This window comes from Drosophila grimshawi, unplaced genomic scaffold (genome assembly GCF_018153295.1).
Source record: "Drosophila grimshawi isolate 15287-2541.00 unplaced genomic scaffold, ASM1815329v1 contig_1377, whole genome shotgun sequence".
In the NCBI taxonomy this organism is placed as follows: domain Eukaryota; kingdom Metazoa; phylum Arthropoda; class Insecta; order Diptera; family Drosophilidae; genus Drosophila; species Drosophila grimshawi.
Genome location: NW_025062900.1, coordinates 11,020,671 through 11,048,184, shown reverse-complemented (window position 1 = coordinate 11,048,184; position 27,514 = coordinate 11,020,671). Strand labels below are relative to the sequence as shown.

The 27,514-nt window shown below is 37.2% G+C and overlaps 1 protein-coding gene across 5 annotated transcripts in view; it reads left to right on the top strand.

Moving 5' to 3' along the window:
• The first annotated feature begins 2,420 nt into the window (after positions 1-2,420).
• The window catches only part of LOC6561802 (fasciclin-3), an 84,855-nt gene continuing 59,761 nt past the window's right edge, over positions 2,421-27,514 (top strand). For all 5 annotated transcript variants that reach the window (XM_032735735.2, XM_032735733.2, XM_001988478.3 and 2 more), the window contains exon 1: positions 2,421-3,526. In XM_032735735.2, the coding sequence (XP_032591626.1) occupies positions 3,484-3,526 (43 nt within the window). In that variant the 5' untranslated portion in view covers positions 2,421-3,483. The remainder of the gene's footprint in view (positions 3,527-27,514) is intronic.

Sequence of the window (27,514 nt, the reverse complement as noted above, 5' to 3'; positions counted from 1 at the left end):
CCTCTCTCTCTCTCTATTTTTTCTCTCTCTATTTGCCTGACTGGTCATAACATGAATTTACAATTTCCAGTGCAGTGCACAGCACTCTCCTCGTCGCATTCCTTATATGCATATATCTATCTATCTGTGTATGTAGTTGCATGCGATAGTTTTCTTGTATGCAAAATGCACATCCATCCACAACAACAACAACAATAAGTATAAAAAACAGCAAGTTCAACAAATTATTAACCCATAGTCAGCGACTAACTGAATGCTCTGCAATTAATTAGTCTTATCATCTATCTCTTTTTATTAACTATAATATTATTTGTATTTAAATATTTTATAGTTAATATCAATAAATATTTAAATAGTTTAACCAAAGGCAAACAATTTGTAAGCTTACCCTACCCAAAAAATCATATAAAAGCTCTATTCAATTATAAAAGAAAGTACTATTATATATCTGAATGTCAAATCGAATCGTTCCGGTTCCGGGTAAAGTTAAGTATTATAAACTTATAGATTCCTTTCAACCTGTCAGTTCTGATTTCTCTGTCTCTCTCCCTTTTTAGCTATATATCTGGACTAATAGTTTTCGGCATTCGATTCATTTATGATGCTGTATTCATATTAATATCGGTTCCTGTTAGCTTAGTTATGGTTCCAGTTCAGTCTTGACACCCTTACAGACCGAAGCTCATTAAACAAAGTAAATAATACTAAAATATAAGAAAACACTTTGAAAAATCTTTATTCTAAACAGAAGATAAGCAAAAGTTATAAAATAAGGATTGTAAGAAGATAAGGCGAAGAGTAAAGTGATCCAAGGAATCAAAGGAGCTATGAGGCTTATGAGGCAGCTCTCCTATTATATCATATAAAATTTAAAATAAAACAATTTTAGCTTATTTCTTTTAGACAAATATAAATTTGACTTTATTGTAAGATGCTACTTTCTTCAAACTCAAAGTTAGACTTTAGAAACAATCAACACTGATAAAAGTGCCTCCAAATATATGCCACGTTGCACGTAGTCTGCCATATACCCAGCATTCGCTTTGAGTGTGGAGCATTTATATTCGTCAATGGATTCATTTTCGGTTTTAAAATATGCAAAAATATGGCCAAAAGGGCATTCAAAGCGAGCGATTGCTAAAAAAATAGAAGCTTTGATTAAATTTAAAAGCTTGGTAATGTTATTCGTCACGTGCTGCAAGCTGACAGCTGCAAGCTGCAAGCAGCAAGTTGCGAATTGCCAGTTGCAATTTTGTCGCTGTTGGTTAGACAAAAAATGAATCTGCTGTGTGCCACAATAAATATCGGTGGCGCCACCACGTTCGCAATGCCAACGCCACCTACCCACTGAGAGACCTTGCCTCATGCATATATGCATATATTTCGATTGCAGTTCATAATTGATTTAGGTGTATTTGTTTTGGCCGGGTGTGTGTTTGTTTCTGGGTGTGTGTGTACTGGGGGAGGGGTGGGGGATGGGTGTGTGTGTGTGTGTGTGCTCCATTTGTGTAGCGGCTAATCATGTAGGTCAGTCACAGCAGTGAGAACAAATCGCGATTTGCTTTTACCGATGGAGTCACACAGCGGGTGGCGCAACCGTCTGCTGTCAGCTGAGCCACTGTTCAACACACTGAGGCAAGTGGCAAACAAAAGCCAGAGATTATCAAGCGACATATATGTGGACACAAAAGCGGCTGTAAACCAACAAACCAACAAACAAACAAACTAACAAACAACAACAACAACAAGAAAACACGCTGAATGGCAATGCACAAGAGACAAACAAATCCAAATCAAATTGACAATAGATGCCACAGCCTGCCAATGCAGCGCACTGTATCTTAAATCAGAATTAACAAATTTTTCAAATTTATTCTGAAATTCTGAGTTTTCTATTAAGTTGATAATTGTGAAATTGTCGTAAATAATGCATTTCAAATTAAATATTGCAGAAAGACTATTTCGTTATAGCTGTAAAAATTCTATTATTAATATATGGCTATATATTATAAATAATATATTATTTTAACGTATAAAAAGTATCTTTTTAGTCTGTAGTACGAGGCAGATGCCCCTGACTGTTAAAGTGGAACACGGCCTGCCAGCAACAAGCGCCCGCAACATTCGCTTCAAGCTTGGCAACTCACACAAAATGTTGCTAGCTTGGTGCGCATGTTGCTAACGCAAACAAACAAAATGTTGTTAACGACGCTGCTGCTGGCTGTGTGTTTGTTAAATGCGAGTGTGTGTGTGTGTGTATGCGCTGCATATGTGTGCGTTGCGCTGCGCTGCCTGCATATGTGTGCAATCGACGTTCGCTCATCGTCTGTGTGTGTGTGTGTGTGTCGATGTTGCTGCTGCCGCTGCGTGGCTGTTTTGTACGTTTGGCAACTTCATAGGCAGAGATACACGCCTCAGTCTGTTGGTAACTGTTGCATTCAACGCTTCGCTTCGCTCTCCAACCGAAAATATATTAGATTGTAAATTGTACACGACCATCGAGCGCTCGTTGTTTCATTCCCGTTTCATTCGTACGTTCGTGCGTTCGGTTCGTTTGCTCGTTCGTTCGTTCGTTCGCTCGTTCGCTCGTTCGACTTCGGTTCGCTTGTGTTTTTTTCCGTCAATCTTTTGCGCCCACACGCTGCTCGTGTGTGTTTTATTGCCGGTCTAAAGCCGAACGTCATCGTCATCAAATCCATAACGTCATTTCGGTTCTGAGCTGCGTCTGCTCCTGTGCGTGTGTATCTTGTAGCTGTGCCTGCCACACTCTAACTGTAACTGCAACTGTAACTGTAACTGTAGCTGCATCCGTATCAGTGCATCCCCCATACCACCCCACCATAGATAGAACCGCAAGTCAGCCGGACTTGCGTCTTTCGCGTTGCTTTTCGGCGCGCAAAGTTCAAACAGCAGCTATATTAAACCCTAAATAAATATAATAATAATAAAAAATAATAATAATAAAAATATACTGTGCAAATATTTCACTTTTTGGGAGTCGAGGAAACCCGCTTCAAATATTTTTTGTCGTCATCAAGTGTGTTGACAGTGCGCGCTAAAAGTAAACACACACACACACACTCACTCACACACACATATACATAAAATACAAGCACAAGCACAAGCACATTCCTTGCACACACACACACACACACAGTGAAATTTTTCAACGGCCGTAAAGTGTTCAGTGCTGCGCTCCCCCTCCTCAGCCCCCCTTATTTCTCACTTCAACTAAAGCGACACATTTTATGCTTGAAAAGCCAAAGCACAACAGCAACAACAACAACAACAACAGCAGTGAGAAAAATCACTAAGCTCTCTGCCAAGCAAAAATATAAAAAAATAATAATAAAAAAAGCGCCTTTTGCCCTGTGGCAAAAGTAACATAAAATACTTATTAAAGGTGCGCCACATATAAGGATTAAAGGAGCAACAACCGCAAGCCAACAACAACAACAACAATAACAACAACAAGTCTACAAAATGTCACGGATCGTTTTTGTATTTCTAGCAGCCATTTTAGCAGGTGAGCAGACCAAAAATACCTACATTTCTTGAGAGAGATGATATCACGAGTCGATGTTTATTTTAAGCGCTGATTGATACCCGATAACTGCCAACTGCTTTTTATAGAAAAACTTGTTCTCATCATCACTACCGACTAGAGTATGGAAATTTTGTTGTTCCCATATTATATACTGATTATAGGCTATTGTATATGTGGTACAATATATATAGTGGCTTTGATTGATGGACTATCAAAGTAAAGGTGTTTTTGTATAGCATTTTGTTAGCAGTTGGCAGTTTGGCGGCTTTTTCTCAATATTGTTTTTGTTTCTTTCTACTGCGCATGCTTGTAGGCTCCATCGTAGCCGAAGGGTCTTTGTTAAAATCACGAAATGCGACTCGAGTGCTCTGTGACCTTTATTGTGGCAAACAACTTGAGCTCGTCCGGCTCGTCTTCGATTTGAGCCAGAAAGGTCAAATGTGCCCAAGTAACTCGGCTTTCAGTGTGGCGATTGTGCTGCAATTTTATTGGCTATTTAGCTCTTGGGCAATTGTTGCTAAAAGCACTCTGTTGTGTGGAGTTTTATAAACATTTAAGAATATCATTAGTGTATATATTTATATTGAAAATATGTTATTTAATTATAAAAGTATCTCTCTTATAGAAATATAAATATATATTTAAAAAAGTAAGCTTGTATGAGTATATTTGAAGTATATTATTAAGATTATATCTAGCAAATTCTTGTGTTAAAGTCATTATCTTAATTTCTGTTATATTCTTTAAATGTAATTCTTTCTCTGTATTATTGCCAGACTTGAAGTATACTTTAAATAAATCTTCTGGGTAACAAGCTTCAAAAGTAGCTTTTCCACTCATGCCAAATGTCATTCAACACAATCCTCAATATTCGCTGGCTTAATGAAATAGCTCAAGAGTTATGTGACAATAAAGGTGCGCATGATACATCTCAGCAATTAAAGGACTACGTTATATATATATATATAAATATACATTTAAGCATATATACATATATACATACACATATATGGTCCAAAGTGCCGCCCTTTACAGCAGAGAGCCGAGCACTCCTTTCGTTAAATTTACAACTTGCCCCATCGCCTGGCAGCCTATTTAATTAAAATCCTTCAATGTGTTTTCACATTTTCTTCTTTTTTTTTTCTTTTTGTATTTTGGTTTTTTGTTGGGGCGCCCGGCATTCTCATTAGCTGAAAAGAAGCTGGTGATGCTATTTATGCTGCCTGCTGATGCTGCTTTCAGCCTAACAACATTAACAGCCAAGCCATATGAAACAGCAGCTGTCTACTTACAAACAGCACCTAAACCACCATTCCCTCCCCACGAAAATACCCTCCCCTTTTTTCCAAGCAACCATCGCATACGAAACACGAACATGACGTGACTTTAAGACAGGCACTTTTTTGTGGTTGCCGTTGTTGTTGTTGTTGCATGCCCGTCGTGGCTAAGCCTTAGAGCAACAGCCTCAGCAGGCGAAAAACCTTTCAAAACGGCGCCCAGCGTGTGATGCTCCCCTCTCCCCTTCCTCCCACCAGGCCCCAAGCTGTAGCCAAAATATATGCAAAGCAAAAAAGAATCCACAGAAAAGCAGCAACGACTGAAAATAAAATGCAGCTTCAAATCCAACTATAGATTCGGATGCGGATGCAGATGCAGATGCAGATTCACATGCAGATTTCGAATGTATCAGCTGATGCTGATGCTGATGCTGATGCGAATACGGATGACTGATGCATTTGCCCGATGCAACCTGAGGCCCCTGTATGCTGTGTGCTCAGCTCATTGCTCCCAGACACTTTACACTGCATACTTTCAACTTTTTTAATGCACTGCTCTCAAAATGGAAACGAGTATAAGCGAGTGCATATGAATTCACACTCGCATTTCAGTCACAGTTAAGCTTGAGAGTGCTTAACTTTTTCAACTTACCAAGCTTATTTTCCACTTATTTTCAACGGGTTTTTTTTTTACAAGAGAGTATTAAGTCCTCGGTGAGATTCCTACCTGTTAATATTTGTTTATGTGCTGTTTTTTATGGCCAAACAAACTCATGTCTGATGTTCAGTTTGTAATTATAAATGTTTAATGGGCTCCTGGACGCGCAGCACTCCTTTAGAGTCCTTTAGCCACAGATAGACAGAGAGAGAGAAAGACCTAGACAGAGAGAGAGAGGTACATAGCAGGATAGTTGAACCTGCAGCATTTCTTTCATTCTTCGTATCTTTTTGTGGCATATGCTGCTGCACACGCGGCGTATTAGTAAAGTCACACAAAATACCAAATGTCAAATGCAAAACTGCTTACAGCTTATGCATTTTAATGGTCACAAATTGAGGCTACACATGTCTCTGCATGACTATGCAAGACTGCATCTCTGTCTCTCTTTCCCTCTCTCTCTATCTCTCTTAGTGTATCTCTGTCTATAATAAATAAAATGCCAAACAAAAAGCATGCATTGAAATAAATATTTCATGCTTGCCTCCGTCTGCATTTGCTCCGCCACTGATTTTGGCAGCCAGCATTTATATAAAACTCTTTGTATGTAAACAAAATTTAGAAAATAGTTGTTTGCCATTTTTGCGTGTGTGTGTGTGTAATTTGGTAATTGTTATTGATAGCTTGAGAGCAGTGAGTAGTTGTATAAGTTATGCTGTATTTGCAAAGTTAAAAGTTAATAAAAAATGTACAAATATTTCCAGAAATTATCAAATATGCACAAGTTCAGGGAAATATTTATTGCAAGCAAAATAAATATGAATTATACGTTTCAGTTCGCAGTCAAATATATTAAAAATACTTTCCAATTTTAAAATAAAGCCAAATTCAGTAGCCAAATAATCTTGAAATTAATTAGAGATTTATGAAAATATGCTGCCAATTTATTAGGATTCGTTAAATACATTATAAAAATATTTGAAATAAATACTCAAAGCCTTTATATCATTTTTAATATATAAATACATAAAGATCCTACCAAAAATCTATGCTTCATTTTTAATATTTAAATATAAATTTATATATAAAAATTCTTCCTCAAATATATGAATTGTTTAGAAGGTGATTCCGTATTCTTTCAGTGTTTCGTCGTATGGTAATTGCATGTGCTGGCTGCTGCATGCAGCACATAGCAAGAGACACACGAAGAGGACGCTGAAAAACTGGGGGTCTGCAAGAATTCTCATTCTCATTCATATTCATAACATCGTCGTTACAAACGAGTCGTTTTTTTTTCCATAGCTTGGACTTGGAATTGGGTTTGGGTGGCGGGAGGGGCTCTGGGGTTTGACCAGTTTTTCAGTTTAAGTTTGAGGCACGCAAAAATGTTTTGTAAGTGAAACTGAAACTGGGCAGCAGAATTCGCCGGCAGCTGTTCGCAGGTGAATGGGCTTGAGACAAAGGCGTTAACACGCCCCCAGCAACGGAACGCTTCTTAGCTTTATTTTTATTTTTTGTCTCTTTTCTTATTCGGCTGCTGCTGTTACTTTATTCAATTTCCGCTTTTTAATTGCTTGCCTCTGTTTCTTCTTTGCTTTTGGTTTTGACGTCTTCAAATTCGCAGCTCATTTTGTCAGTTGGCCTGTTTTTTTTTTGTTTTATTTTTGTTCTGGCTCGTTATTGATTTTCCGTTCAATTTTCGCATGTAAATTGCGGATTAGGGGGCTAAAATGTTTGTTATGGTATTTGCTGTTGGCTTTCATTTTGGGCGCATTAACGGCTGTTCAAATATTTCAGTGGTTGGGCATATCAAATAAACAACTTCAACTAATTTGCTGAAAAATGACTGAACAATTTCAGCCAAAAACAACAACAGCCAGAACAACAACAAAAGCAACAACAACAATGTCGGCAACAATAACGAAATACAACAAGTTTTTGCATGCATAAAATGCAACTTATTGCTATGTTTTATATGTCACTGTGTCGATGTGTCTTTGTGTCTTTGTGTGTGTGCACATTTGTATATGCACAGGAAGTTGGCAACGCTTCGGGCCATGTTGGAATTTTGGCCAAAAGGCACACACATACACAGATCGTTGACTAACAGATAGGAAGGAAACAAAGAGGGACAATGAGCGTGACAGGGAAAATGGGAACATGGTGCGATATTGACAAAGCGTATGCCAGGCAAATTAAATATACCAGCACTCACAACTCCCCTCCCTCCCCTCCCCCTCACACGCCCCACGCACAGAGAGAAAGAGACAATAAGGAAAAGTTACCAGCTTACTTAGAAGTTTTTCCAGGGCGTCTTTCGTAAGCAATGCGCAACAGAGTTTTCACTTGCCACACACAGTTCTAAACTTTTGATCGATTTGTACGCATTGTCTTCATGCACACAGACAATAAGTACTAGTTCTTCTTCTTCTCCTTCTTCTTCTTCTTCTTCTTCTTATTTTCATTTTCAATAAGGAAAGTTACTTTTAAGTATATCAAATGGGGCTGTAGTTGTTTTCTTTATGTTGACAACACGTGTATCTCTAACATCCAATTAAGAGCAGTTCTAGCAAAACGTGACTCATACTCAGCTTAGTCTTTGGGGTTGAATTTCATTCATGAATAAGTCTAATACGTAGCTGTGAATAATGCGTTGAATGATTATAAAACAGTTTGACGAATCTGATAACCAATGTGCGAAGCCGATGAGAACTTTATTGTATACTGAAAGTGACTCACTCATATTACTCACTTATTTGCTATCAGTATTCAACTTAATTTTAGTTAGAATACATCTGAATACATCAGCCACTGCAATCCATCAACTTATTTGACCTAATTACATTATTTATTATACAATAGCTTTCAAATACTATAAAAACATATGAAAATTGTTCTGCAGTAAAAGCAGTACTCAGAATTATACACTCATATCATTTGTTAATTTGCTGCGAGTATCCATCTGAAGTCGCCTCCTTCAATCTATCAACTCAGTTGACCTCATTATGGCATTGCTTTTCCACCTTTCCTCGATGTTAGACATTTTCTCGTTGCTCTGCCATTTTCATATACATCTTTAAAATACAATAATTGCAATTATCGCTTGTCTATTTGTGTGTATATAGTTGTACTTAATGCTAAAGCATGATTCATTAGCTCATTTTCGATTCTTTGTTCAAGTCTCCACTCGTAATTAGTCACGCAGAGAAAAGCTGTTTGAGTTGAGTTGAGAATGGAAATAGATGTATTAAATCTCATGAAGCATTTCACTTGCCATGTTTGCTTTTCTTGTTATTACTATTATTGTTGTTCTTGTTTTTTGTCCAGTTCAGCGTTAGTCATTGTTTGTATTGTTTGCCTTCACAAATCACACAAATGCCACAATTGATCCGTGCCTCAGTATTTTTTTTATTTTTATGTTATTTGTTTGTGCTATTTTCCGTGTGGCTTTGATTTGGGGTCAACCACGTTTTTACCTGATAACGAAATGTGCACCTGTGCCCCATTGTGCTGCAGTTTATAATTTACATTATGTTGTTGAATGCATCTCTCTCCCTCTCTCTCCCTCTCTCTCCCTCTCTCTCCCTCTCTCTCTCTCTATCGTTTTTGGGGCACACAGATACATATTTAACACATATTTGTATGCGTGCATTGATATTGTGTGTTGGGGCATTGGGCAAATGCGATTAGATAAGCTTTCTGCCAGTGGAAATCTTATCAATATCAACAATTTGTATAACAGACAAGCACACACACACACACTTGCACAATGGCATGAAATGCTGTTGCAGATAAGCATATTGTGTCATATACACTTAAAAAAAAGAACTCAAATATTCATAATTAATATATAATGTATTGTAAATCGTATGTAAATTGATGATATAAATTTCTTAAAAGTAAAACAAATTTATAAATGAATCGACTTATTTGGACTCTATGAAAGCACACATTTTTTTTTGCAAGTGTTCCTGATATTTTCCTTAAAGCAAGCATTATTTGTATGTGGCCAAGGCCCCAAGGCATAAACTAGTTGTCGACTAATCGAACTGTTTTGTGGCATTAGCATTTGCCTTTACAACGAGGGCAGAAATTTGGCTAATTAGTTATGCAAATAATTTGGTAGTTTGCCTGACTAAAATCTCATTTGGGTCAACTGCTCAAAAATGTAATTAAATTTTAATAACCAGCATACCACAAAAACAAAATCAAGGTTTGTTTAGCTACCAATTTCTGTCATTTCCATTTGATTCCATTGTAAAATGTCAAATTGATTATTTAGTGGCTGGCAATTTATACGTACAATATGCAGCATAATTAAATGCGCAATTTTAATTAAACTTACATGACCACATGCAGCAGCTTCTATGCCATGATTATGAATATATACCTATTAGAGGTACTCCCCCCTTCTCCCTCTCTCTCTCTACTTGCAGCGACAACCAAATTGATGGAAATAATAGGAAATATTGCACGTTCAGCGCACGGCAACATAATTAATAATTATTTGAATTCGATATGCATTTTTCCAAAACAATAAATGGCAGTGTTTGCAAAAATATTGCAGTTGTGTAAATAGACGAACATAATTCATAAATATGAATAATTTTTAATAAACACAATCAAATTAAAAAGTGTGTAAGAAATGAAAAGGCGGCAAATGTGTTTTGTACACAATTAAAGTCAACTAAAATGAAAAAGACTAATGAAAATAATTTCGATTCTGACTCTCAAAACATACTGTAAAATAATAATAAATAATAATTATGAATTTATAATTTTGAACTTTTTTCTACAGCTGAGCGATAATTGCATAAAAAGCTATAAATTAACATGCCACATTTTCAATGAGTTTCGGTACAAGTATTAGTTGTAATGTTTTAATTAATAATAATCACCGAAACAATGAATTTCTCCGAACTCCAACTCTTAGTCAAGTAACTCATTCAATTCCCAAGTCTCTTTTACATATATAGCATATATTTATGAACATTTATATATATATATATCATATCTCACACCTTAACTTACAAGTCGCTTCTACTTGCTGCCTGTTGCTAGGTTGCCGGTTAGCAGCAACAACAGCAGCAGCAGCCGTAGCTCAGATCGCCCAGCTCAAAGTTCAAAGACTCTCTGCAACTGTGCCCCACTGCTACCCCCTTCACCCGCACCTCATTATGGAGTTATGGCATTTATCGAGCTTGTTCTTCTGCGTCTCCGTCTTCTTTAACTTGTGCTTTTACATTTTATATTTTTTCAGCCTCACCCAAAGCACATGTTTACAACTTGTACATGGAAAGCAAAGTCCCACAAAGCGCAGCTGCTATCTCTCATATCTAAATGCTAAACTTCTGTGAAGCTTATAGATACACACACACACACACAATCACACACGCACACATACACACACATACAGTAAGAGTTGAGTGCCAGGTTGTTGCTCACGAACCGGTTCCTCAATTCTTCTCGACTAGTTTCCATTTTTGTTCGCTGTAAGTTGGCGCTTGTGTGTTATTTCTTCTTCTTATTATTCTTCTGTTTCTGCCTCTGCTTCTTGTCGTTATTTCTCAACGTTTCTGTGTGGTTTTTTCTACATTTATTTATATAAATTTGTTCTTTTTTTTTCTGCTGTTGCTTTTGTTATTTGCCACAAAATGTTATTAGACCTATATAAGTCGAGTAATTTTTAGTTTGTGTTTCGGCTCCGTTTGTTGCTCTCGTTGAAGCGTAAAAGGCAATGAACAAAAAGCACGCACACATGCGCAATGATTGCCACACTAACTGCGTGCGTGTGTGTGTGTGTGCGTGTGTGTGTTATTATATTTAACAGTTAACAGTTATTACTATGACTGTTTTGTTGTTCTATATTATTTTTCGTATATTTGTTACTCACATTTTTCGTCATGTTTATTCAATGGGTGTTGCCCAAGAGAGTGAGAGAGAGGCAGAGCGAGCGAGAGTGTGAGTGAGCGAGAGAGAGAGAGAGAGAGAGAGTGAGAAAGAGAGCAAGTGGGAATTGTTAAAAGTTAATTATTTGTATTTGTATTTCGTATTTGTATTGCCAGCACGTTGGTATTTGTATAACTTATTGTTGCTGCTGCTGTTTCTGTGTTCTGCTTTGGCTTTTTAGTTGTTGTGTGTGACTTTTGAAAACTAATGAGAAAAAAATAACAACAACAGCAACAAAATACAAGTGGGAAAGAAAGAAGCAGAAAAAGCCATCAGGGAGTCAATTTCAGTGCTTCGACAGCCCGCACTTGCCTTTATTATTATTATTATTTTTGGTGCTTTTATATTTTTTTGTGTGTGTTTCTGACACACATATACATACAAACACACATGCATGCATGTGTAAACATGTATGTGTGTGTGTGTCTGTTTTTCTGACGCTTATCCAGTTTTTGTAGCCTGAAAAACGAACCAAACGCATCCACATAATTAAAACCTTAATAAAGGCTCCCAAACTGACATAATTGCTAATGAAAACAAGGACACAAGAACTCCAATCGTATGTGATCCACGTATACCCTGGACACAACGCTAGATTCCTCGTTACTTATCAATATATTCTCTTGAATATTCCAGGTGCTCTTTATGATTTAATATATATCTCAACGAGCATGTATAAATATATTTGTATGTATTGACTGTGCTATTTACCTTTGTTATTTTAAACATTTTGTAATGGGTATGAATGGACTTGAGCAGCGGTTTTCGCCGACGTGGCACGGCTAATGTCTAAATTGTTGGCCATTGCTGTTTGTCCTGCAATTAAAGCGACAGTGACAATTTTGTATGACATGACGGCAGCTCGTTAAGCCTGAATTGTAAGCGAGCAACACACAGAAAAATTGACAATTTAGCAACAACAGCGGCAGTTAAGTGACAATTGAGGGGGTAAGTGGGGGGTAGCAGGCCAAGGGTTGACCGTTTGTCGGCCGCAAAAACATGACACGTCCTGCCACTGCTTCTGCAATCACGCTGCAATCTCAGCTCTAACTCGGACACTTCGAGACAAAGTGAGAGAGAGAGAGCGAGAGTCACAGAGAGAGAGAGAGAGATATGGTGTGGGGACTGGGCCAATGTTTAATTTGATAAATTGTGTCAGGTTCGTGCGACAACACAGTTGTCAGCTGTGGCTGTTGCTTTTCTTGTCGCTACTGTAACTTTGACAATTGTAGATACACTGCAAAAAACAACTTATGCTCATTTTATATTTTATTAGTCTAGTCTATTAAAGTAATAGTCTATTAAAGTAATATGTTTGTTTTTGGAAGAAAGCAACTAAAAGTTATAATTTTCATCAATTTATAAATTATTTCGAAAAAAAAAGGTTTTTTTTGGGCTTTCTCAATTCAGTTTTGGACTTATGCCGATTTTCTAAAATCATGTGCATATTTTTGCTCAGTGTACCGTCTACTGCTCTCGTTACTTTGCTTTACTGCTGTGTTGCACTTAGTCATTTGTTGGCCACAGACAACAGGGGAGGGAGGGTCGCCTCAGTTGTTCATTAGCCATATGTCTGGCTGAATAAGCCAAAGGACTTCACACCTCCCCCTCGCCAACCGCTTGCCCACTCAATTCTCTCATCAAGCTGCCTTCCCGATTAGGATTGATGTGAACATATTAACGTTCCTGGACACTTTGCACTTTGGCACTTTGCATTTGAATTTGAAGTGTGTGAAAACAAGGAATCGAAACGTTGAGCAAGAGAAGTGGCAAAGTAGAACCGACCAAGTCTAATGACGTCAATTAGAAATTGCTTGACTCATGATTTGACCACGGCAGCAGCGAACAAACTCGAATTGAAATTGATGCAAACAAGAAGCAACATGAAGCACGAAGAACTGTTGCATTCCAAGATCTTTGAAAATCAAAATTTAAGCAGGTTAAATAACAGAAAAAGTTCTTCACTGTACTTGTAAAACTTGTAGACAAAACACTATATTCTGGAAAGGGAAAAGAAATGAGTTCGACAGGGGGAGCGTTCTGTATACCACTGTCACCATTTTAATTTCAATTACTCTTTCCTTCGCATCGATATAAAACAGCCATTAGCAAAGAAGAAAAAAAACCCCTTTTAGCTGCTTGCCCAAACTTAAACCATAACCAATGCTTTTACGCCTACCAACTCCACAAAACCCAATCCAATCAAATTACATTTAACGATAATTCGTTTTTCTTTGCGTGACTAACCGAACACAATCCGAATCCAAATGCCAAAAACTGACCCACTGTTAGCCCATTTGTAACCAGCCAGAGTCTATAAGCTCAGCAAGTGGCTGCATTAAGTAAGAGTGAAAAGGTGGTTGTCGTAAAACAAAAATAAAAGTTCTTTCCTAAACGGGCAAACTTACAACAAAAAAAGTAAAGAAAGAAAGAAAAAGTAAAGTGTACATAGAATTAAAATTAAATTTAAATAAATTTCACGACGCACGCACATCGAGTGTGAGAGAGTTTTCTCTGGAACCATGAAAGTATTATTTTCTTGTATAATTTACCCCACTTGCAGCTGCAGTATTTTTTATGTAATTACTTTCGAAATGGACGAGTGCGTGAGCCAGGCAAGAAAGTTTTTCATTTTCATTTTCGTTTTCGTTATATATATATATATATATATATGTTTGTTTTATGTTTAGTTTTTTTTTTTTTTTGCATTTTTAGTATTGCCAGCTTTTCTAGCCCTGACTTGCGCAACAGCGCTCTTAACTTATCGCTGAGTGAATAATTTTTTTTATTTTTAAGGCCAGACAAGTATTTGCGTTGGCTGATAGCACAAGTTTATCAGTCAGCGACCAGTTTTGCTACTAACTAAAAAAAAACGCTACAACCAAATGTGAGACTGCGAAAACAGATAACTGAAAATGCTACAACTCTTTCTTTAAGTCCCCGTTTGATAGATTAGCATGGCGTCATTAATAAAAAGCGAAAGAAAAATATGTGTATCACATGGAATGTTTGAAACTGATACCATTTTATACGCTGACATTGAAATGAATTTGTTTTACTTAACAAACTTCTTCGTATGTAATTATTTACATTTTTTATTTATTTTTTAATTTATTTTACAAATTACTTTATAAGTCCCCAACGAACCCTAACAACTCTCATTATTCCAAATTTGTCACTTAACTTTCAGGGTTGCCACCTTTAATGGCCTGATAAAAGTTGGAATATCTCATTTCATTTTCATTTGTTACGCACACTTTCACTCCACAGAATCGCAGACACAATTACTTTTTCTATTCTCATATTCAGCTTAGCCGACTCAAGTTAACAGCAGGGGTTATCATCCGTTTAATTTCCGCTTTTAATTAAGCAACTAAATGCATAAAATTAACATGCATATAACAAAAAAAAAAAAGAAGAGCTTAAAAAAATAAAGAGCTCTTTCAACTGCTAACAACAATCAAAATAAAAAACACAGAAAAACTTTCACCTTGGCATAAGAGACAAACAAACGCACACACACACACACACACACATAGATACACACAGTTACAGATACAGCTGCAGATACGGATACAGATACTTTTACAGTGACATCGAGAAGTTTTTGTGGTGAGAGTTTTTTATTTTGGGTGTTTGCTGGCGCTGTTAAAATTACATAAAATTATTAAATAATAAAAGCGTAAACAAAAAGTGACAATGTGTTGAAAACTGACTGCAATAACGAACATTCAGCAAGTACATAAGCCGACAGTTAAGCAACGTAAATATTTACAACAATTTGCACGGGGAGATGTAAATAAAAGTAATTAAAATGTTTACAAATGAAATACATTATATGAAAATTAAGTGCAGCTTAAGCGCTTTTTTCTTTTTTTTTTTTCTTCTGTTTTTATTATTTTATTTGCACATTTTGTACCAATTTGTACGACTGCAAATTGCATATTGTTCGCACAGATAGCAAATATGGCAATTAATTTTTTTAACATCTAAATTATGACATTTAATTGGATTTTGATTTTCATTGTGCTTTCATTATTTAATATTGCTCTTCTCCTTTTTGTGTGCGCAGAAAAAGCGCATACAATAATAATAATAATATGCTAATCAATAGAAATTATCCTGTCAAATGTGCCAAAAATAATTGAAAAATGATTTTAAAATCAAATTATGAAAATTATTTAATGCTATTTGTAATGCACATATTGTTTTAACCTCCAAAATGTATTTTAATTTGCGCAATGCACAAATTATTTCAATAATGCCCCAAAATACGATGTAAATTTGCATTGTTCGCATTTAAACACCATTTAGAATGTGGTTGCACTCAATTGAGGAATAAATGAACTCACGTTGTCGAATATTGAGAAATTAGCATAAATACCAATGATTGAGTTACATAATAATAATAAAGATAAATCTTTGATTGATATGTGCAATACTTTTATTTCCCCTGCGATTTGATCACGTTCTGTTTGATAAGATACAAAATGAGTTATGAACGATACACTTGTATTGTAGCTAAAAGTTTATTTACTTATTTATTTCTTAAGGCAACTCTCCCTTTTGAGTTTGTTCGAATGCCGTACTGCGTTTTATGTGGCAACCTCCCGCGCCAGTGCTGCAAAATGTGCACTCCACAAGTCAAGACAGCAACTCGAATAACAACTGCAACAAGCAAACAAACAAACAAACAAAGCAACATGCAACGATGACTCGCAAATGGCTTACAACTTTGCCGCTTAACTAACTTAAAATCGCATAAAGTGAGAGGCGACTTCTCGCTTGTGGTGTTGGTAAGGGGAGGTCGGGAAGGACGGGGAGTAGATTAGTGTGTTTGTGCTAAGAGTCTCTTGGCAAATGTTGCTAAGTATCTAAATTCGATTTGGTTGCACTTAAGCGCGATCCACTGTAACGCTTACGGTTAAGCAGCAAACACAACAGCAGCAGCAACAACGAACACTGCAACTGCTGACCCACTTTTGGCCTACTTGAGTGGGTCAAGTAAAACCTTCTTTGTCAGCGCAGAGTGGAAAAAAAAATAGTAAAAAAAAAATAACAACAGTCAGCCAGCAAGTCCAATTAAACGGCTGCCATTGCCCATAAAGCGACTTACTTGAGAATGAGACTCTCAACGACTTCTGGCAACGAGTTCTGCAAGTAGTTCTATGTTTTTTTTTTGGCGGTTTTCTTGGTTTTCTTGGTTTTCTTAGCTTCCCTCCCACTTGGCTTTCAATTCTCCAGCTCATGTACTTGAACAACAAAAAAAGTATGCCCGAGAATTTATAGGGTTTTTTTAGTTTAGCCAGAAAAAAAGAGTTTACAAATCTCTGAAGCGATAGTTTCGCATTTTTAGTTGTCAAAATACAAAAATTTAATTTAATTGCCACTCTATGCAAATTGCTCAATAAACTGCCCAAAACAACCGACAAAAACTACAACCCTAAAAGCATTTCAGCAATATATATATATATATTTGAAATAGGATGGATATGCAGATATTTTCAATTGAAAACTCGCTCGGTTTTCGCTGACATTGAATATGCGTGTGTGTGTTTTTAGTGTGTTTCTCTGTCATTCTTATGAATGAAACGAATAGTCGAGCATGTTTTTAGTGTGACTCACACAAAACACTCATCGCTTAATGAGCGGGCCACAATTCGTAATGGATGAATACGTGCATGAATATGTGCTAAGGTTCGGTTGGGGAGACGGGGGGCGTTGGGCGGTGGGGCATCGGTTCAATTGCACTAATTGAACATGATTCAGTGGCATTCCTCTCACACAACACTCTCCTCTCCTCTGTCAAGCGAATGTCTCTAATTAAACTGAATATTCAAATGAGCCAGTTTTGAAGTGTTTGGTTAACGTTGCCAATTCCGTTGTCCGTTTTCCGTTTTTCATTTGCCGTTGCTCGCTTCGCAGTAGTGCATAAAATTTGTGGTACGTTTAAGCCGAGCATTTTGGCCCAAAATGCGCCATAAATAACCCAACAAAGTTATTCGAGCTAGCTGCTGTGCGTGCCTCAGTGTGTGTGAGTGTATCAAGTGTGAAAATGTCCATCTATCTCTCTCTCTCGCTCTCCAGCTACCAGTGTTTTCGGGCCATAAATGAGTTGGTAACACACGACTTTTGTAGTGTGTTAATGACATCCATGAATATGGCTGGCGCATAGTATTGAATAGGTTGTTGAAATGTGAGCATAATTTGCGGCAATATATTACGATATGTGAAAGAAAAGCGGAGAACGACTAGATCTAAGAAAATAGTGTGATGGCTCAGCACAGATTTAAGAAAACAAGAATGCTTGTATCGAGAGGAGAATTTGGACTGAAAATCACATATCTAAATTGAAATGCAGTATTTAATTGATTATCAAACTATGAACTAAAATATATATTTTATGGTGCGATGATAAACACTTAGTCAACTTATAATGGTTATAAAATGCGTCCGACTATAAGTTTCATTTTTGAGGGATTCTTTTCACAACAGGCTACAGAATAACCGCTCTACTCTTATCGAGCCAATACCATTTATTTTCCATTTCAAAAGAAAAGCAATTGCTCAACTAATTAATGTCGTTTCTCGTTTGTGTCTTTTCAGGTAAACAATCCAAAAATATGTCGCACACCGAATGAACTTTCAAGGCTCACGTAAGCAGACGCGGATTCTAGACAATTTATTACTTATTTGAGCCGATGGTCGCCAGCCAAGCGAAAGTTGGCTGGCCCACAAATCTTTGGGAATGTGCTGGGCCCGGGAGGGCATTTCTATGCCAGGCACGCCTCGCTCGGGCAGCCAATAAATGTCACTTGTCTGGTGCGCTACCGGAAAACTATTAAAAAAGAATTATCACCTGTGTATATATATATATGGGGAACAGCAGAGCAGCAGGGGCGAAGTGTGCCGCCTGAGATGCCGACAAAGTTACAGCAATTACGAGGTGCCACGCACTCGAAAAAAGAAAGTCGAGGAGGGCGGCAACAATTTGTCATTGGCCTTTTGTTAAACAAAAACAAAAATACGTAAACAAAATGCAGACAAACAATTTTTTTTGTTGTTTTTTTTTTTTTTTTTTTTTGACACTTGCACACGCTTAAACGGAAGCAAATTTGTAAACAATAGCGAGAACGAAAGAAGGGAAAACCAAAAAATTAAACAAAACAGAAAAAGAAAAGAAAAGTTTACGCTACGAATTTTGAGTTGAAATTTTGATTGTTGTTTAAGTTGATGGCGTTGACAGCTTCAAATGTTTGGCCTGTTGACAGCAGCTGATGCTGCTGCTGCTGCTGCTGCTGTTGCTGCTGCTGCTGCTGTTGCTGCTGCTGCTGCTGCTGTTGCTGCTATTGCTGCTGTGGCTGCTGTTGTTGCTGCTGCTGCCTCTGGGATGGAACGTTTTGGCAATGGAACAGTCTCACGTGCGTGCGCAACATAATGTTTGTTTACATTTGCAGCGAGCGGGGGAAAAAACGCTGACGAACGTGCAACGTAAACAATGTGTAGGTGCCGTGAAAAGGGAAAGAAAATGAGGAGCCGGGGCCGGGGCAGGGGCAGTGGCAGTGGCAGTTGCCGGGGATTGAATGAATAACAAAAACAATTGCACGTCCATAATTGAAGCAAAACAAAGGAGGAAAATGCCAAGAAAATGCTGCGGCTATTAAAAAGGATGTTCAAAGTCAAAGCAGAGCAGAGCAGATCAGAGCAGAGCTCAGCGAACTGATGCCAAATAGTAAACACCTTGAAATTGTTCATTAACAGGAAACCCCGTCGGCAATTAACACCCAACCCGCCGGAGCAATTTTCAAGAACTATCCGGCTAAAAATAGAAAATAGAATGGAATGGAGTTTGATTCTAAAACTGAAATGCCATTTCAGCTGGTTTTACGTTTTACGGCACACCGTTGATTCCAGCACCAGCAACAACTGCAGCTACAACAGCAACAGCAACAGCAACAGCAGCAACGACAAGTGCAAGGCAATCGCAATCCGATTACAATCAACTGCAATCAATGGCAACAAAAGCAATTGCAGCAAACACAGTCACACACAAATGTCATTGGCCTCACTTGAACCTAATGTGTGTGTGCGAGTGTGTGTGTGTGTGTGTTGTGTGTGTGTGTGTGTGTGTCTGTCAGTCTGTCTGTGTTTCACTGCCTGATTCGGTGCCTTGTCGAGCCGTCAAATTGTTTTCCGGCTTTGGTTTTTTGATTGTTTTTGCTTGCGGTTTTGTGAGTTTTGCTTTGAAATGGTAAAGTTCGCTTTAATACCCTTTGCAGTCGAGTTTTCGCATTTTTTACCAACTCGAAAGTCACTCAAAAATCTATCAAATTGGATACACTCCTCTTCTCAAACTGACTACTCTATCACTCAAGAGCAATCAGTCATTTATATATTTCTATATGCGCCCTTTGGCAAGGGTATCTCAATCGTCGTCCAGTTGCAGTTGTCTTTTGATTCTTGCTGGGTTCGGCTTTGATAAGGCCAAACCGTTTTTGGCTTAAGGTATTTTGGGCCAACTGTATGCCATAGATTGCCATGGCAAAGCACAGGTGGGCGTGTCTCGACTGCAGTTTTCGGCAACCTACTTGTTAGGCAAGTGGAGAAATGCAATTAAATGCCAGGCACGGGTACTTTAAAAACGAATCGAGTCTATCAATCGAATGAGCGGACAAAAACCATAATCAAAACTCAACTAATTGAATTTGTGGCGTGATGATAGAGTCGAGGAGGAAGATGAAGGGGGAGCAGTGAAAATCAAAAACCTGCATCGGAAAACAAACGAAAAAGAAGTCAAATAAAATCAAATGTTTTGTGGCTTGAAATCAAATCCGAAAAAGTGTGATTATTTTTTTTTTATATAAAGCCACATGTGACACACAACTAACAACGACAATAACAACAACGCAGATTTAGAATTGCCAATGTTTTCGTATGGTTTAAGTCCTTGTCCAACTGATTGCTTTCAGCCAGAAAGGGAGAGAGAGAGACGGAGAGAGAGAGAGAATGAGAGACGCGGAGAGGGGGAGCGGATGCTGACCGCAATCTGTTGCACACATGATTTCATTTTTATTTCCTATTAAAAACACATAAAAATCTAACACAAATACTCGTGTTGCTGAAATATGTTAGTAAATGGAAATCGAAATGGAAATTGATTCTTGATTCGCAATTTTTGTTATAAATCCCAAAATTCGATATGTTTTTACTGCCCGCCCCACTCCCCCAAAATTCGATTTGTGGCACGTGTTGTTCGTATAATTGGTATATGTGATTTCCAATTAATACAAATGCAAATAGAATTGTTTTGGTTGTTATGGCCTATTTGTGTGGTCTGCATTCTGGTAAATATCGACCACAATTGATTGAGTCGAGTTTGTAATAGAAATGTGTCCTTTTTTGTTTTTGTGACATTTTTGTTTCGTTGTAAATTAAATATTTGGCTTTAAGGAGTTTATAAATATTTTATTGGTAGTAGCGGGTGGCTTAATTGAGTGGATAAAAAAGAAAATTAAATCAATGTATAATAAAAGCGCTTGTAAACTATAAATTTCAGAAAGTTGAATTCTTTATATAATTAAATTTTAAATTTCAATTTGATTGTAAACTTAATTATATTTAACCTATATAACATTTTTTGTGTGCTCCATTGGAAAAAAGAAATCGAAATTATTTCGAAATTAATTGCTATTTATGAGAGCAATATTTTAAGTCAAAGAATCGGTGAAGAGCCCATCTCACTGGCAACACTTTTTATTGATTTTTCTATTGTCTGTTATTTCTGTTCAACACTTTGGCCAGTGATAATCCCTTTAGCTTGACGGCGTATGTTTCCATGCGGTGTGCTCTAAAAATATACATATAAAATGAGCTCCAGCCCCAAGCAACCAATTCAATCGAAAGCATCTTGAAGTGAAGCATTTGCTTTGCTGCTGTGAAGCTTCCAAGTATAAACACTACAGACTCTCGACGCCCGACTCTCGATGCCCGAATAAAGACACCCAACTCCCAAGTTTACAGGCAAAGAGGCAGCTTCCATATGGCTGGCATTCAATTTATTTTTTGCCCCGCCTGCGCTGGAATTATTGGAGCCCTTTGTGTTCATTATTCTTCATTATTTGTATTTTGATTGTGATTCTTTTTTTGTTTTGTGCTTTCCTCATTGGGGCTTGGCTGTTTAATTTCAAGAGAAATGTGTATCGATTGAAAGACGGAGTAAAGCACACCTAACGGCAACAGTAAAGTGCATGTTGAATTACATTTTTGTTGCATGCCACTTGCCTCTAAAGAGGCACAAGAATGGAGTTGGGTGTGGGCTAGGTTGCCAGCCCACTTGAGTGCAGATGCGAACATGCACGTGCCATTCAGCTACTATGTGCAACAATGCAAAGGTATCTACATGCACAAAAAATATGATCTTGAACTTAAAAAATTGGCATGGTTAAATTTCATTTAGTTCCAATTTCATTATCTAGAAATTGGGGTATCACTTGGAAATTAAAAAAAAAAAATGGTATAGCTAAATTGTCAGCACATTTTTTATTGTCCCAATATTAAGACTTGATTTATAATTAACGATTAATAAATGTCTAAAACATTTTCGTTTCAAATTTTCATAGGTTTTTCCAAAACTATTATTTCTGTCGAATTTTAAACTTGAGTTTCTCAATTCTAACGCATTGTTTTATGCAAGTGTAGACTGACATTTAAGATATTGTCGAAATATATATTTATTAAGCCCTAATTAGTCATGATGCTCCAGCTTTGCTCAAAGGAGCTGGGGGAAGTGATAGGGAAAAGGAGGGAGCCATTGCATAAATCTCCCAGCCAGTTTGTATGGAAAGGGGGGCGTTTACGGGTGACAATTGTAGCTGTGACTTGTGTCTCCCATATATAGCTATAAATATATGTGTGTGTGGCATGTACATACACGCCCCGGTGCAGCTTATCAGTGGCAACGTCAGTCTGGGGAGTGCTCGAGCGTCATTCTCAGTTAACAGTTCCGTTCGGGGAGCTGCCGGAATCGTTTGCCTGCTCGACAGACTCCGATTCCGATTGAGGCTCTGGTATGTTTCATTTGTTTCACAAGTGGCTCGCTTCAAGTGGTGCACAGTTGTTGCTCTTGTTGTTATTATTATTGTTGTTATTTTTTGTTGCATTTTGTTTATTCATCTTTGTCGACTGTCGTTGCATAGTTGCGTTCGCTTGCTATTGTTTACCCATCAATGACGACTGACATGAAACATGCAACGACAACGCCCACAACAAAGACAGTTTTTGTTGTAATTATTCTGCTTCGTGTTGTTATTTGACTTGCTTTTGTTTTTAGCTTTGCTGGCTGCTCAATTTAATTTCCTCTAATATGAATTCCTCTCGCAGTTCGCTGCTCGCATTGTGGCTTTTCAATAGTTTTTTGTTCCCCCTTCTTTTTTATGAATATGTTTATAAAATATTTCCGTTTTGATTCGACATGTCGCTGATTGAAATGGGTTAAAGCATTCATTAGTCGATTGTCATTATTCAGAAATCAATTAATTTTTATGCGCTTAATCAACAAAAGTTTTTCGTTTGGCAGCTGCAACAGCTCCCTGAGAATGGAAGGTTTTATGGAAGTGTTGAAAAGTAGAAGAGAGAATAAAGTGAGTGGGTGATTTTTATGCAGCTCTCAAATAAAATTAGATGAGAGAATTAAGTGTGTGGGAGATTTTCAAAATGCTTTCAAATACCAAATTAAAATCAACATTGCCACAAATTAAGCCAAAAGAAAAGAAATCTGTAATTAGAGCCTTTTTTAAATAGCAATAACCCAAACTGGCATACAAAACCTTCTGCGGATAGATGACTAATGAATTTTTGTGGTTAAAAAGAAACAAACTTGCTTTGTCAGGTTTACGGAAAACAGAAATTTACAGTTATTATAGGCCAAAATTTCCGGTATAAATGAGTTCAAGTTCTCAGTTTACGGCTTCCCAAGCTGCGTTCCAAAAATAAAACAACAAAGGCAACGATTGTGTAAGGTTTTAACTTTTCGTATGATTTCAATATTTGCTTTCAATAATTTTGGAACAAGTTACAAGCTAACAAAAAGGTTAAGGGTCCACTCTAGACAAAGCAACAGCAACTTTTGCGGAAAAACAAAGTAAATTGTTTTGGGAAGTAGACAACAACAAAAAGCAGCTCCATCCATAGAGAGTAAAAGCAACAATAAAGCATGGCAAAAAGGTTGAAAACAAAAAAAAAAACCGAAAAAAACAGAAAAAAACGCTGCATAATAATTATGGGAAAACATAAAAAGTAACTAAAAAGTTGAATTAATTATGAGGAAATGGAGAAAAACACGTTGAAGAAACGCACACACAAAACGTGTCAAGAAAATGTTGAACTGCCGACAAGAAAAATAACACACGAACTGAACACATTTGTGTTTTTAGTGAGTCTGAGATCATAATATTATACAGTTATTGGCATTGATCAAGTGTCAGCTGGAGTCCAATTAGCAGCTGCCCAAAAATTGAAATAGCAAATTGAGTCACCCACATAAAAGAGTTGTTGCCTAATCTCTCGCTGTCTCTCCTGCTGTCTCTTTTGAGTGGCTTAAATTGTCGCTGGGGCGCAACTTGACAACTTGATAACCTCATTTGGCCTTAAGGCACTCACTGTTCAGACAGTTTAAACATGCCCCAAAATGTTACCTTTTTGGGGGCCATTTTGTTATTTTAGATTTAAAATAACATGTTTAGTGCTTTGTCCATGTAAAAATATATGTAAATATTGCTTTAGACACAAAGAAAACAATCACAGAGTTTATCTATTTTATGGAAAAGTGTATTACAAATTCGACAATCGTCTGTTGTCAATTGTTTATTTTATTGTGTAGGTTTTTTGCACCGAAGCTCTCATCTATTAAGCACGTATTCAAGGTGGAACCGTCTCAGATAATTTTCTGAATTTGTTTTTTTTTTTTTTTTTGTTTTTCGATCTCTTAACAATTTCCTGTAATTTGCTGTGCTTAGCTCAAACAAGAGTTTCGTCGCACTTGGCAAATCAAGCTGAAGCGTGAAGCTCTTTTTCCAGCTAATTTTTTCGTATTTTCTTTTTCGTGTACAAAAAATTGTTTCAAGCACATTTATTTGTATTGGTCTGTTAGAAATTTGTAAATACGACAAAACAATTAGAATTTAACTAGAGTGTGGAGGCAGCTTATAAGCGTGCAGAGTAGGTGAGGAGGTGAAGAGGAGAGATGTGACTGTGTTTGGGGCACAAGACATGTGCACAATTCTCATGAGCCAGCTAAAAATTTGCTGTTCGTTTGCACAACGATTTTTATTTTTGCTGCTGCTTTTTTTGTATTTTTGTTTTCTGTTCGCATTTGCTTTTCTGAGTGTGTGTGTGTGTGTTGCTTTTGTAATTGCAACATAATTTGCTATTACACGCTATTTGTTGTTGTTGTTGTTATTGTTGCTATTGTTCAGCTTAGTTTTGTAGGTCTCTGGGTCTCGCAGCTGTCAGAGTGAGAGAGCGAGAGGGAGAGACAGATGGAGTGAGCAATGGAGAGAGAGAGACTGAGAGAGAGGTATAAGAGCAGATGAAGACAATTACAAGCAATTAGAAATGAATTGCTTGAAAATGGCAACTTTAGAAACAATGCAAACAAAACTAAAGTTTCGCCAGAGTTGCCCTCTCTCTCTCTCTGTCTTTATCTGTGTGTTTTTATTATTTTTCCAAAACTTTTGTGCAGACAAAGCGAAGAGCTTTACTTTAACTGAGTTTTCGCCTAGTTGAATGCGAGTCAACATTTACTAGAAAGCAGAAGGTCAATATGATTTAGAAATTTATTAGCATTGGGTCGCAAAGGATGGGCAGCAAATAATCAATTTCCTTCTGAAAATGTAATTACTATTTTGTGTTTTATACCCACTAACAACAAAAAGAGATATTTACCATTCTTAACCATTTGTTTTCACATAATTATATTATATTTTTATATTTGAAAACTTTTAATTACCACGAGCAAAAGAAAATTGTATCAATTATTAGTTCATTTAAAATTGAGTGAAAAATTCTTTTAAATATTTGCAAATTATCATGCCAAACAAATTATTTATTTATTATTTATCATTTATCATCATGGTCTACTAACAGCTTTAATTGATTTTATCATAATTAAATACTTATCGCTATATCTGCAGTAGTCAAAGCCCGAACAGCAATTAAAGACACAACGTACAAAGGAAACCACAGCAGAGGGAGAACCACAAGACATACAAGATATAAGAGTGTACTGCTATACTCTTTGGTCTGTTTCATTTCCTTTTTTTATTTGTATTTTTGTGTAAAAAGATAAGCTGCAATTAGTTGCAAATTTTGTGGCACACATTGGACGTGCCCCTCCTGCACGCCACTGCTGGTCAGCTGGTCAGCTGTGCTGCTGTTCCTGCTCCCTGTGGTCATGTTTTGTGCAACTGCATCTGAAGTGAGTATTATGTGGCCGTGTCTGCTGCAACTATTGTGGACCCAACTGGACCGGACTGGACTTAACTGAAGCGAAGCGTTGCGCTGTTGCCTGCAGCAGCAACAGCAACAGCAACAACAACAACAACAACTTCCACAGATTCTGATACATTTACAGATGCAGGCACAGATAGAATTGTGAATGCAAACACCGACAACAAAAGGCAGCACAAAAAATGAGCAACCAGTTAAATGGCGATGCGTGTTACATACGTGTTTGTTGCTTGCTGCTTGCAGATCCTCGTTGCATTTACAATGCACGCCAACATGTTGTTGTTGTTGTTGTTGTTGTTGCTGTTGTTGCTGCAGTGACAGCAGCTACAAAGGCGATGCACATTTTACATTTTTGCCACGCTATTTTTGAGCATTTTCAACAGTTTTTACATTTTAAAAACTTGACAAGCGTGTGCGCACTTTTTGCAGCAACTGTAGTTACCACAATTGTTGCTCTTGTTGTTATTGTAACTATAGCAATTCTTGCTGTTGTTGTTCTTATTGTGGTCGTTGTGTATGAAAATGTAATTAACAACATTTTCCAGAAGTTTATTTTTTTTTTATTTTATTTCAGTTTTTCTCAACTCACGAGGGTGATGTGCTCTAGCATAATGAGGGGGTCAGGGCGAAAGGGAGTGGAGGGCTAGCCGCATGCCAACACAAAATGGCATAACTTATGGCCTCCTTTGTAGATTGTTCTGGTTATTATTGTTGTTGTTGTTGTTGTTGTTGTTCCACTGCCAGCAATTAAGTCACTTAAAATGCTTTGGCTCTCTGGACTTTTTTTTAATGATTAAGTTGTTGTTGCTGCTTCTTATTGTTTTTTTTTTTGCATATATATATAGAGAACTCAATTGGACTGGACTGTGCCTATTTTTGTGAGGGGAAAACTCTGATTGCACATCAAATTAATATAATTAATAAAAACAAAGACGAGACCCCATCAGAACCAATTATTGGCGGTGCCCCAACTTGAGTTCAGCAATAATAATAAAAAGAATATAAAAAAAAACAACATTTACGAATGGCAAAATGAGAAATAAAAATGAACACAATTTCAATGCTCAATTGGTAAAGTTCAAGCCCAGCTACTTAAAGGGAACTCGCCACTTGACTCGCAGCGGCAGCCAACAAATTAATCTGCATACAACTCCAAATTGGACTACGACTCATACATATGTATGTGCCCCTCTACTCAGGGTGGGTCAAGATGTGCACGCTCCACATACCTAGCAAAATGAGTAATCAGCCAGAGATCAGAATAGGTCCCTGCGAGTGCGTATGTAAATTGGATGAGGTTTAGAGAACAGTCTCTTGTTGCCTACAAACCTTAATTTGTACAATGTTTATTATTGTTTTAGAGAATTTTCTTATGAGCTTTGCGATCTGTCTTATAGGCATAGATTTTTTGAGGCAGCAGCATAATTAATTTGGGAATTTCTAGTCATATAAACTCTCACATGAAAACTGAACTTTAATTAGCAGTCAGCAACTTTTCACTCCCGCAAAAATCTTATGAGAGTTCTCCAGTCGCTTTGGAGACTCTCAGTTTTCTTGTGCTGCCTTTAGCTATATGTA